The following is an 11,345-nucleotide window of genomic DNA, read 5'->3' on the forward strand; positions in this document are numbered from 1 at the left end:
CGTTCTTCGTCATCACCAACCCATCTCCATCGCCAATTCCATGATGCTCCCCACCGGGAGTGAGTAATTCCTTCGTAGGCTCGCTGGTCAGTGAGGAGTTGGATGAGATTCATCATGTAATCGAGTTAGTTTTGGGCTTGATCCCTAGTATCCACTATGTTCTTAGATTGATGATGCTATGACTTTGCTATGCTTAATGCTTGTCAATTTGGGCCCGGGTGCCATGAAATCAGATCTGAACCGTTTATGAATTCATCATTATATCCATGTTTTAGATCCGATCTTGCAAGTTATAGTCACCTACTACGTGTTATGATCCGGAAACCCCGGAGTGACAACAACCGGGCCCACTCCCGGTGATGACCATAGTTTGAGGAGTTCATGTATTCACTATGTGTTAATGCTTTGTTCCGGTTCTCTACTAAAAGGAGGCCTTAATATCCCTTAGTTTCCAATATGGACCCAGCTACCACGGGAGGGTAGGACAAAAGATGTCATGCAAGTTCTTTTAATAAAGCACGTATGACTATTTACGGAATATATACCTACATTATATCGATAAACTAGAGCTAGTGTCGTATCGTCCTAGGTTATAACTGTCACATGATGAATATCATCCAACAAGTCACCGATCCAATGCTTACGAATTTATTTATATTGATCTCGCTGCGTTACTACTGCTATCATCACCGTTACAATTGCTACAAAATTACTGCTACCACTGTTACTCTTACCGTTGCTGCTGTCACTACTATCAAAACTATCATACTACTTTGCTACTGATTACTTGCTGCAGATAATTAATCTCCATGTGTGGTTGAATTGACAACTCAGCTGCTAATACCTTCAAATATTCTTTGGCTCCCCTTGTGTCGAATCTATAAATTTGGGTTGAATACTCTACCCTCGAAAATTGTTGCGATCCCCTATACTTGTGGGTTATCAGTCTACATAGTTCTCGAACCCGTAGGGTCCGCACGCTTAACGTTCGATGATGATTGATATTATGAGTTTATGTGATTTGATGTACCGAAGGTTGTTCGGAGTCCTGGATGAGATCACAGACATGACGAGGAGTCTCGAAATGGTCAAGACATAAAGATTGATATATTGGACCATGTTGTTCGGACACCGGAAATGTTCCGGAGAGTTTCGGATAAAACCGGAGTGCCGGAGGGTTACCGGAACCCCCCCCCCCCTCCCCGGGAAGTTATGGGCCTTAGGGGAGAGAGAGGGCCACAGCCAAGAGGTGCCCCCCCAAGGGGAGTCCGAATAGGACTAGGGGAGGGGGGCGCGGCCCCTCTTTCCCTCTCCCTCTCCTTCCTTCTTCTCCTAGTTGGACTAGGAAAGGGGGGAACCTATTCCTACTTGGAGTAGGATTCCCCCCCCCCTTTGGGCGCGCCCCTTGTGGCCGGCCGGCCTCCTCCTCCCCTCCTTTATATACGGGGGAGGGGGCACCCCATAGACACACAAGTTGATCTTTAGCCGTGTGCGGTGCCCCCCTCCACAGTTTTCCACCTCGGTCATATCGTCGTAGTGCTTAGGCGAAGCCCTGCGCCGGTAACTTCATCAACATCGTCACCACGCCGTCGTGCTGACGGAACTCTCGCTCGGCCTCAGCTGGATCAAGAGTTCGAGGGACGTCACCGAGCTGAACGTACGTGTGCAGATCGCGGAGGTGCCGTGCGTTCGGTACTTGATCGGTTGGATCGTGAAGACGTTCGACTACATCAACCGCGTTACTAAACGCTTCCGCTTTCGGTGTACGAGGGTACGTGGACACACTCTCCCCGCTCGTTGCTATGCTTCTCCTAGATAGATCTTGCGTGACCATAGGAATATTTTTGAAATACTACGTTCCCCAACAATCCTACTTGGGCGCCTCCTCCAAGTCGGCCTCCCCCTTCCATATCCATCGGAGGGTGAAGGAAAGAGAGGGGGGAAGGAAAGGGGGAGGCCGAATCCTCCCCTTTCCTCTCCCTTCCCTTCCTTTCCTTCTCCTCCTATTAAGCCTATAGGGGCGCACCAACCCTTTTTGGGGCTGGTCTGTCCAACTCTTGGCCCATTAGGCCCATATAGCTTGCTGGGGGGTTGCCCGGAACCCCTTCCGGTGACCCGATACGTACCCGGTACCCCCAGAACACTTCCGGTGTCTGAATACTATCGTCCTATATATGAATCTTTACCTCTCCACCATTTCGAGACTCCTCGTCATGTTCGTGATCTCATCCGGGACTCCGAACAACATTCGGTCACCAAATCACATAACTCATATAATACAAATCATCATCGAACGTTAAGCATGCGGACCCTGCGGGTTTGAGAACCATGAAGACATGACCGAGACACCTCTCCAGTCAATAACCAATAGCGGAACCTGGATACTTATATTGGTTCCTACATATTCTACAAAGATCTTTATCGGTCAAACCATAATGACAACATACATTATTCCCTTTGTCATCGGTATGTTACTTGCCCAAGATTCGATCGTCGGTATCTCCATACCTAGTTCAATCTCGTTACCGGCAAGTCTCTTTACTCGTTCCGTAATGCATCATCCCGTAACTAACTCATTAGTCACATTGCTTGCAAGGCTTATCATGATGTGCATTACCGAGAGGGCCCAGAGATACCTCTCCGATACTCGGAGTGACAAATCCTAATCTTTATCGATGCCAACCCAACAAACACCTTCGGAGATACCTGTAGAGCATCTTTATAATCACCAGTTATGTTGTGACGTTTGATAGCACACAAGGTATTCCTCCGGTATCCGAGAGTTGCATAATCTCATAGTCAAAGGAATATATGTATAAGTCATGAATAATGCAATAGCAATAAAACTGAACGATCAACATGCTAAGCTAACGGACGGGTCTTGTCCATCACATCATTCGCCCAATGATGTGATCCCGTTCATCAAATCATAACACATGTCTATGGTTAGGAAACTTAACCATCTTTGAATAACGAGCTAGTCTAGTAGAGGCTTACTAGGGACACGGTGTTTTGTCTATGTATCCACACATGTATCAAGTTTCCGGTTAATACAATTCTAGCATGAATAATAAACATTTATCATGATATAAGGAAATATAAAATAAGAACTTTATTATTGCCTCTAGGGCATATTTCTTCAGATTTTCCCTTTCCGAAAGAGCCACGCCCGTGCCTCTCGTGAAACCACAACCGTGCCTCTCGTGGAAGCAAAACCGTGCCTATCATGGAAGAAAAATGAGAGAAAACACATTTTTTTTGTTTCCGAGGAGGCACGGCCGTGCCTCTCGCGAAAGCACAACCATGCCTCTCGCGGAAGCAAAACAGTGCCTCTCGTAAAAGCACAACCGTGCCTCTCGCGGAAGCAAAACCGTGCCTCTCGCGGAAGGAAAAAAAACAGAAAACACATTTTTTTCGTTTCCGAGAGGCACGGCCGTGACTCGCGAAAGCACAACCGTGCCTCTCTGGGAAGCAAAACCGTGCCTTTCGCGGAAGGAAAAAAAACAAAAACGCGTTTTTTTTCGTTTCCGAGAGGCATGGCCGGGACTCTCGTGAAGCAAAACCGTGCCTCTCGCGGAAGCAAAACCGTGACTCTCGCGGAAGAAAAAAAACACGTTTTTTCGCGAAAAGAATTCTAAATTTGTTTTGGTCCAAAAGTTCAGGAAGACCGGTGAAAAACCGAAATGTTGAAAAAACCCCAAAAAAACCATTTAAAAAGCCGAAAACGCGTGCGGAAAAATAAAAAAACAAACAAAATCCAGAGAGATAGTCCAGAGCGCGACACGTGGCGGGCGGCTGGGAGCGCGCCAAGTGGTGCTAATCGTTGTGAGGCTCCGGAAGGAGCGCTCGTTAATTAGTTGCTCTCAAGTTCCTCGATCTGGCGCCTGAAGCGCCATATATAGGAGCTCCGTCGGGTCGGTCGAGTGGTCTGGTTTTTGAGTTTTTTTCTTTATTTTTGGTGTTTTCTTTTACATTTTTCAGCAGTTTTCATGTTTTATTCCTTTTCTGTTTTGTCGCTTTTTTTCATGTTTTTTTTCTTTCCTTCGGTGTTCTTTGTTTTTTCTCTCTGGTATTCATCAGTTTTCTGCGGGTTTTCATTTCTTTTTCAACACATGTCTACTTTTCCGTACCCATTGTAAGAAATTATATATATTAGGAACATTTTGTTACACATTCAACATTTTGAAATACATGATTAATAGTTTTTTCAAATTTTGATGTCTAATTTTTCATACATATTGTGCATTTTTGTATACATCTAAATCATTTTTGTATATATGTTTAACATTTTAAAATACATGATTAATACTTGTTTTGAACATTTATTTCAATACATGTTAAACATTTTTTAAATACACGTTGAAACCTCCACCCTCCCCCTCTCCCGGCGTGCGATCGACCCTGGTGCGCAAACCCTAACCGTCGGGCACCGACCTCCCCTCCCCCCTTTGCCACCGACGGGTGCGGCTGGGCAAAGCCCGTGCGGCGGCGGTGGGATCTTCCTTGCCTCTCTCCTGGAGTGGGGGCCGCAGGGGACTGCTACTTCAGCCGAGGCGGCGCGATTCGGAGGCTGGTGTATAGAGGCACAACAGGGCACACATGCTTGTGACGGCGCTCGTGGCCGACGGTGATGCAGCGCGGCGGAACGCGTAGGTCCGTTGGCGGCACGACATAATTCGTGGAGGCTAGGGTCGGTTGGGCCAAATCCGTGGTTGGGCGAGCGTGCGGTTGGGCGGTTGACTAGGCCGCGCGCGTGCGAACATGATCAGCGCCTTCGTTGGGCTGCGAGTGGAGTCCCAGCATGGGCTTGCTAGTGGCTGGCCACAGATCTGGGTAGTGCGGCCGGCGGGTCTGATCTGGTCAGTAGGGCGTCTCTAGGTGGCCTTGGTGTAGTTTTGCTGATGTGGTGTCGTCGGGCCTCGGTGGCTTAGGCGATGGTGGTGCTCATAGTTGCGGTGGTGATTTAGTGTGGAGGTGTTGGCCGGTTCTGATAGTGGTGTGGTGGGGCGCGACAAAGGTGAGGTGTTGCGGTGGCGGCAGAGTGAACTAACACGGATGGTGTGCCCCATTCCAGTTGGCAAAGTTGCAAGTGTGCGATGGCTCGGATGGAAGTCATTCCCGTCTTCGGTCGGGGCCAGCGGCGACGACGCCTATGGGTGTCGTTTCTCCTTCTTGAAGGCGTCGCTGTAGTGTGTTGGCATCTCTCTCTCTCTCACTCACTTTTATGGTTGTCTCTGGGCGAAAGCTAGGTTCAGATCCGGAGCTGCGATGGCAGCGTTCTTGACGTCGTTCCTCTGTTGGGAGCATTATTTTGAAGACATGGTCTGGAGGTCCTTGTTTGTGTTCCTTTGGTGATCGATGTTCGTCAAGGGCGCTATGTATGCGGTTGCGGTAGAGTCCGAAGAAAATGACTTTCTTGAGGTTGTCTGAGTCCCGTCACCCATCTGCCTATTCTTTTCGGCAATCAAGGGTGGTCGGTGCGTCGCCAAGGAGAGTTTGCTTGGAGTCGTTGCTCTCTGTAGGTGACCGACGTTGGTCAAGGCGCAGTTTTGATGATCAATTTAGGATAGGTTGTTTAGCGTTTGAGTTGTTTGCGTGCATTTGAGTATGTGTGGTGTTTGCTTCTCACTGACATGTAGTGGGAGCTTATCTCTTTTTTTTTGCCCTTTGCCTTCTATAAAGTCAAGGCACCCAATTTGGATGCTCTAAAAAACGCGTTGAAACATTTTTGTGTGTGGTAAAAATCATGTTTTTTAAAACTATCGAACATATTTTACATACTGTAACATTTTTTATATGTTATCAACTTTTTTTGAGACGCGTGAATATTTTTTAAATGTACCGCAGATTGTTTTTGAATGGTATTCATATTTTTTACATTGTATAAATTTTTTCAAAAATTTCAAGTGCATTTATTTTGAGAGGTGTGAATTTTTTAAAATGGTACATCCATTTTTTGAAAGCTGAGTGAACATTGTTTTTACACTGCATAAACATTTTTAATTGTGCCACGAACACTTTTAGAAAAATAACTAAAATATTTTTCCATATTATATGTATCTAGTACTTTTAAAAATATAAAAAAAAGTAAAAAAAAAGTGACGTGTGAGTGATGAAAGCGCATGGTTACGGGCCGGCCAGGACGGGTACGCATTCTTCTCTCTGTCTCTGCCTCCTGCTTGCAGTTCCAATAATTTTTTTTTGAGACGGATCAGTCCCAAGATTGAGGACCTAGAGGCGACAACGCATACTGGAGGTTGAAGCACAAATCTGAGAATGATGTATTTGTCCCCGTCCTGTGAAGACTTTAGTTTCAATCCAAGAACTGTAGCACATCTGCCGCCGAGGCCTTCGGTTTGTATGGCTCCGAGATCCTAGTGGTGGGTGTTGATGCAAGAGTCGACAACGCACACGCTGAAGGTTTAGCAGGAGCAGTCTGAGACCGATGGGTTTGTTTACTTCCAACCCGAAAACTGTGGCACAGACGCCGAGGCTTGAGTTCGTATGGACCCGGTGCGGCAATGAGTCATGGCCGTAATTTCGGTGAAAATGAAACGTTGGAGCCGCTCCCCTTGGAGCATGCGAGTTGATCAGCTTATTTTATTTTATTTTTTGAGAAATTGCGAGCTGATCAGCTGAAACAGCGCATCACGTCACACCAGAGGCTGAAAGCCTGAAACATACATACGCCACGGATGGCCTACGTGCCTGACCATGTCTGCAGAGCTGCAATAACTTTTGCCCGCACATGCGCGGTTCCGGTTCAGGCCGCGCCACGAGCGACCGGTGAGTGGTGAGTGGTGAGCTGTGTGTGTGTGGCGTCTGCGCACTCAGCCGGCAGCTTCATTGCGCGACGAGACGGGGATGAGATAAGCGGGGCATCTCATCGATCTCACCTCTGCGACCTCTCCATGAACGGGAGGGAACTGGCGAGTTTGGCGTGATTTGGGCCCGTGGCGGCAGTCATGTGCACCGCCTCCTCTTCTTCGACGCAGTTTTCTCATCCAAGATTGTTCTTTTAGGCGAAAATGTAGGAATGTATTTATATTGTATTTTCTTGGTATAAAAATATCCAACAACTGGCTGCACGAACGCTTACCCCAACTAACACGCGCGCACACACACTATACCCTATGTACACCTACGAAAGACTGGGTTAAGATAAACAAAGTTACCGCACGTGTTTTGTTGTTGATCTCTCACTCAACGAACATCACTCAACGAACATCGCTACCAAGTCTAAAATAATTTCAGGATTAGAAACAAACACTGGAAACCCCCTGAAGAAAAAATGGAGAAAAAAATGTGAAAACTTGCAGGTGAGACTGCTAGCTAGTGTTGGAAGAATCACTCTGATTCAGTCTTCTTTTATTGGAATTCCATACTTTATTATGTCTTTTTATGGGTTGCCAGTGGGTATTTTTAAGAGAATGGGTCTTTTTAAGGCAGACTTTTATCACAAGTATTGATAAGAAAAAGTACCATCTTGTTAAATGTTTTGAGGTCTGTAGGCCCGTCCAAAGACATGGGTGGTCTGGGAATTCAAAATCTGACTCTGATGAACAAAGCTCTGCTTTGTAAGTGGTGGTGGAAACTTTTTAATTCAGATGGGTTGTGGCAGGAAATTATTCTTAATAAATATTAGAAAAGAAAATGCCTGGATGCAGTCACAGCCAAACAGGGAGATTCCCAATTCTGGGTGGAAATCCTCAAACATAGAGAACATTTTCTCTCCCTTTGTAGGTTCATTGTGGGTGATGGGGAAAATGTGAGGTTTTGGGAGGATCGGTGGATTGGGCCAAAAGCACTGAAACATAGTTTCCCTAGATTATACAATCTGTGTTTTGATAAGAATAAATCTGCAAGGGATGATCTTGAGAATGGGACTGCCAATGTGAGATGCAGAACGACTCTGACTCGGGATTCTTTGAACTTGTTCAATCATATTAAAGAGGCTTGTTCTTCTTTTGCTCGGTGTGATAGAAAAGATGGTGTTAGATGGACTCTAACTAAAAATGGCATTTATTCAGTCAAATCCTTCTACAGACACTTGATAGAAAATGGGGTTAAATACCCACATCTCTTTACGTGGAAAGTTAAAATGCCACCTAGAGTGAAAGTTTTTATGTGGTTAGCTCTCAGAAATAGTATTCTTTCTAAAGATAACTTACTCCGAAGGGGTGGAGGGGTGATAGGAAATGCCTTTTTTGTGGGCGAGATGAAACTAGCAATCATCTCTTTCTCACCTGCTCGGTAGCCCGCTTGCTTTGGAAGGTGTTGAAATGTGCATATAATTTGTCTGTTGTTCCTGATAACATGGATTCATTGCTTGGTTCTTGGGTAAGAAAATTCAATAAGGATGACAAATGGCTAGTAATGGTAGGGATTTATGCCATTTGCTGGACCTTGTGGAAATTGCGCAATAGTGTGATTTTCTTTATAACAACATGGTTGATGATCCTTGTACCCCTGTTACTTTGTTTCTGAAATGGCTTCATGGTTGGAATATTTTGCAGAAAAAGCCCGAAAGAAATAAACTGATGGCGGCAGACATGAGACAAGTTGGAAGAGTTGCTGGGGAGGTCTTCATGGCGGCTCATGGATGGCGTCTGGGAGGGAGAAGAATTACAGCAGGGTGATGCTGCTGGGGTTCTGAACCCGGGACTAAACCCAAGCGAGTTCGTTGTGTGGATGCTCCTTCGAGGCGTGCTTCCTTTCTTTTGTCTCTGCCTTCAGGCTTGTACCGTGGTATCTGTCCCATGTTTTAGTTAAAAACCTTTTGGAGTTGGTAGTTGATAACGTGTTTGCTGGTTTGGGTCACGTTTGAGACCAGACCTTAGGTTGATCTGCTAGACAGGGGGGGGTGGCTCATTTCTCTCCACCCCGGGTAGGATCATGCCATTCACGATGTTGCCCTTTGTTTTCTTTCTTTTTTGGTCCGTTTGTAAGAAGACTTGGTGGTTCCTGGTAATGGAAATAGGAGAGGAGGTCTCTTTTATAAAAAAGATGTCAAGTCTACATAGTCTAATTTTGAAATGAGATAGAGCACTACTTATACTTTTATCATACCATAGAGGGTAAAAAAGATACACCCATGCATTGTTCAAGACATAACAAAGAAAACAAGTACTTCCTTCGGATGGGAAGTTAAGCCAGAAGTGGGAATTTAGTTCGTCAATTTAACTTGTGAAACATATATAATATGCCAAAAATATGATTAATACTCCATTTGACGACGAATGATTTTTTTTCCAAAAAGGAGGATAACCCCTAGTCTCTACATAGAGTGATAAACCTTATTTTTTATGACAAACAAAATATTTTTGGGGTGATCAAATCAAAGACCAATAAATCCATGCCACAAATTATATTTTTCATAAGCGAGTACTAGTATTAAGATGGAAAAAGGCTGCACATGCACTGATCACTTTTGCATATATTACTACGAGTAATATCATACATTTATTCCCGGTACAGCTGTATAGGGGCCCAACCGTACTGTAGTAAACGGCACGTACGCGCACATACATAACGGCAAGCAGACAAAGGCCCAGAACAAAACAAAGAGAAAATATCATCAGACAACGTAGTACCGTGAGAAAAGAACGAGACGAGATCACAACCAAACGTACGTCGTCCGTCGAGTGCTCAGAGAGGCTCAGAGCTCAGGCCGCGATGGAGCTGTCCAGCTTGAGCTCATCGGCGGCCTCCAGCCCTGCAGTCACGGTGGTCGTCGGCGCGGTGGCTGCGGCGACGGCGACGGCCGCGCGCGCGGACATGAGGTGCTCGTGCACGCGTGCGGCCATGCCGTCGAGCCCGGCCTGCAGCCGTGCCTCGAGCGCCTCCTTGGGCGTGCCCCGCACGGGCTCGCACTCGAACTCCCACCGCAGCACGCAGCCGCCGGCCGCGGCGGGGACGACGCGGAACGCGGCGAAGAAGGCGCCGAAGCCCATGTTGTTGTCGTTCATCTCGTAGCGGAAGAAGCGGCGGGCCTGGTCGTGCTCGAGGAGCGTCTCGTGCGCCCAGTCGGCGGGCGTCCCGTCGGCGGGCGGGGTGCCCTCGCAGTAGCGGACGCACCCGGGCGCCGCCGCGCCGGAGGACGACGCCAGGCGGCACACCGCCACGCGCGGGTGCCACTTGTGGAACGCCAGGAAGTCCGACAGCAGCGCCCACGCCTCGTCCGCCGTCGCCGCCGGCACCGGGGACACCACCCGGCCCTCCCACTCCCAGGCCTTGCGCTGCGGTGCAGCGGCGGCTTGTCCGGCGGTCGGCACGTCCATGGACGACGGAGCCGCTTGGCAGCTTTTTCGGCGCTGTAGTGTATACGACAGTACGAGGCAAGTAGTGAGTGTGGGCGTATGATGCCTCGCTGTGATGTCCGAGCGCAATTTATAGATGAGCGCGCGCTCGGTTCGGGGTTTTGGGTTATGGCAGCCCGGATCGGCCAAGATAGGTGCACTTGTACGGCTGACACGATGTTTGTGGGGCGGCCACTTCCATTCACTTGGATATGGATTAGATTACTGTCCGTTTCATCGATATTTTTTCTTTTATTTCCAAGTCGAAGACCTGCACCACTGAATTATTACAATGTTTTTTATCCCTTGCTGCAAAAAAAAAAAAAAACAAATTCTTAGCCGTTCAAGAAGTAGCGGATAAGTTTTTTATATATATATTCTAGCATTCTTTTGTTGCTCCAAAACTAATTTCTTTGTTGTTCTACAGTGCTTCTCGCCCTCCTTCCTTGCGACTAAGGGATCAATAAGCCCGAGGCTAATGAGTTGGAGTTTTAGGTGCGAGTCACCATCTCTAGAATTAATTCTAGAGCTCCTCAAGCTTAAGAGGAAAATGTCGGTTGGAGAATGAAGCAGCGCTTGAAGCAAAGCTCGAATGTGGAGCGGTAACACAACCAACTAAGAATATGAAAGAGATAATCTTCGGGTTGGCATGCAGAAGGGTGAGCTGACAAGGTAACACAATTTTTTTTGTGGGTAACTGTTACGCTCCCACTAGGTAATTTAACTCAATCACAGGCGGAGTACAGAGGAATTGGAGGTTTTTCGATCTAGGGTTCATGGGATACAAGGAAGAAAGGGATCGGGAGTGAGAGCCGCCGCCGCCAGTGTCTCGTTTCTGCCTGCCTCTGTCCGGTCCCCCCGCTAGCTTAAGTAGCTAGGCCGTCCATTCTGGGCCTCCGTACCGCTTGCTGGGCTTGCGGGCTCGTCCGTTCTTCTCTTGGGCCTGACCGCTGGTGTGGGCTGGTGCGGTAGGGGCTGTAGGCTGGGCCGTAACAGTCTCCCCTTCTTGAGAACCAGTTTGTCCCCAAGCTGGAGCTTCTGGATAAT

At 47.3% G+C, this 11,345-nt stretch overlaps 1 protein-coding gene across 1 annotated transcript; it reads right to left on the reverse strand.

The window, feature by feature from the left end:
- Window positions 1–9,416: 9,416 nt before the first annotated feature.
- On the reverse strand, window positions 9,417–10,446 carry LOC109756989 (lachrymatory-factor synthase). Its single transcript, XM_020315817.4, has one exon. It carries the CDS (start codon window positions 10,278–10,280, stop codon window positions 9,666–9,668), a length of 615 nt encoding a protein of 204 aa, XP_020171406.1. The 5' UTR covers window positions 10,281–10,446; the 3' UTR covers window positions 9,417–9,665.
- Between the last annotated feature and the right edge of the window lie 899 nt (window positions 10,447–11,345).

Source organism: Aegilops tauschii, chromosome 3 (genome assembly GCF_002575655.3).
Source record: "Aegilops tauschii subsp. strangulata cultivar AL8/78 chromosome 3, Aet v6.0, whole genome shotgun sequence".
Classification (NCBI taxonomy): domain Eukaryota; kingdom Viridiplantae; phylum Streptophyta; class Magnoliopsida; order Poales; family Poaceae; genus Aegilops; species Aegilops tauschii.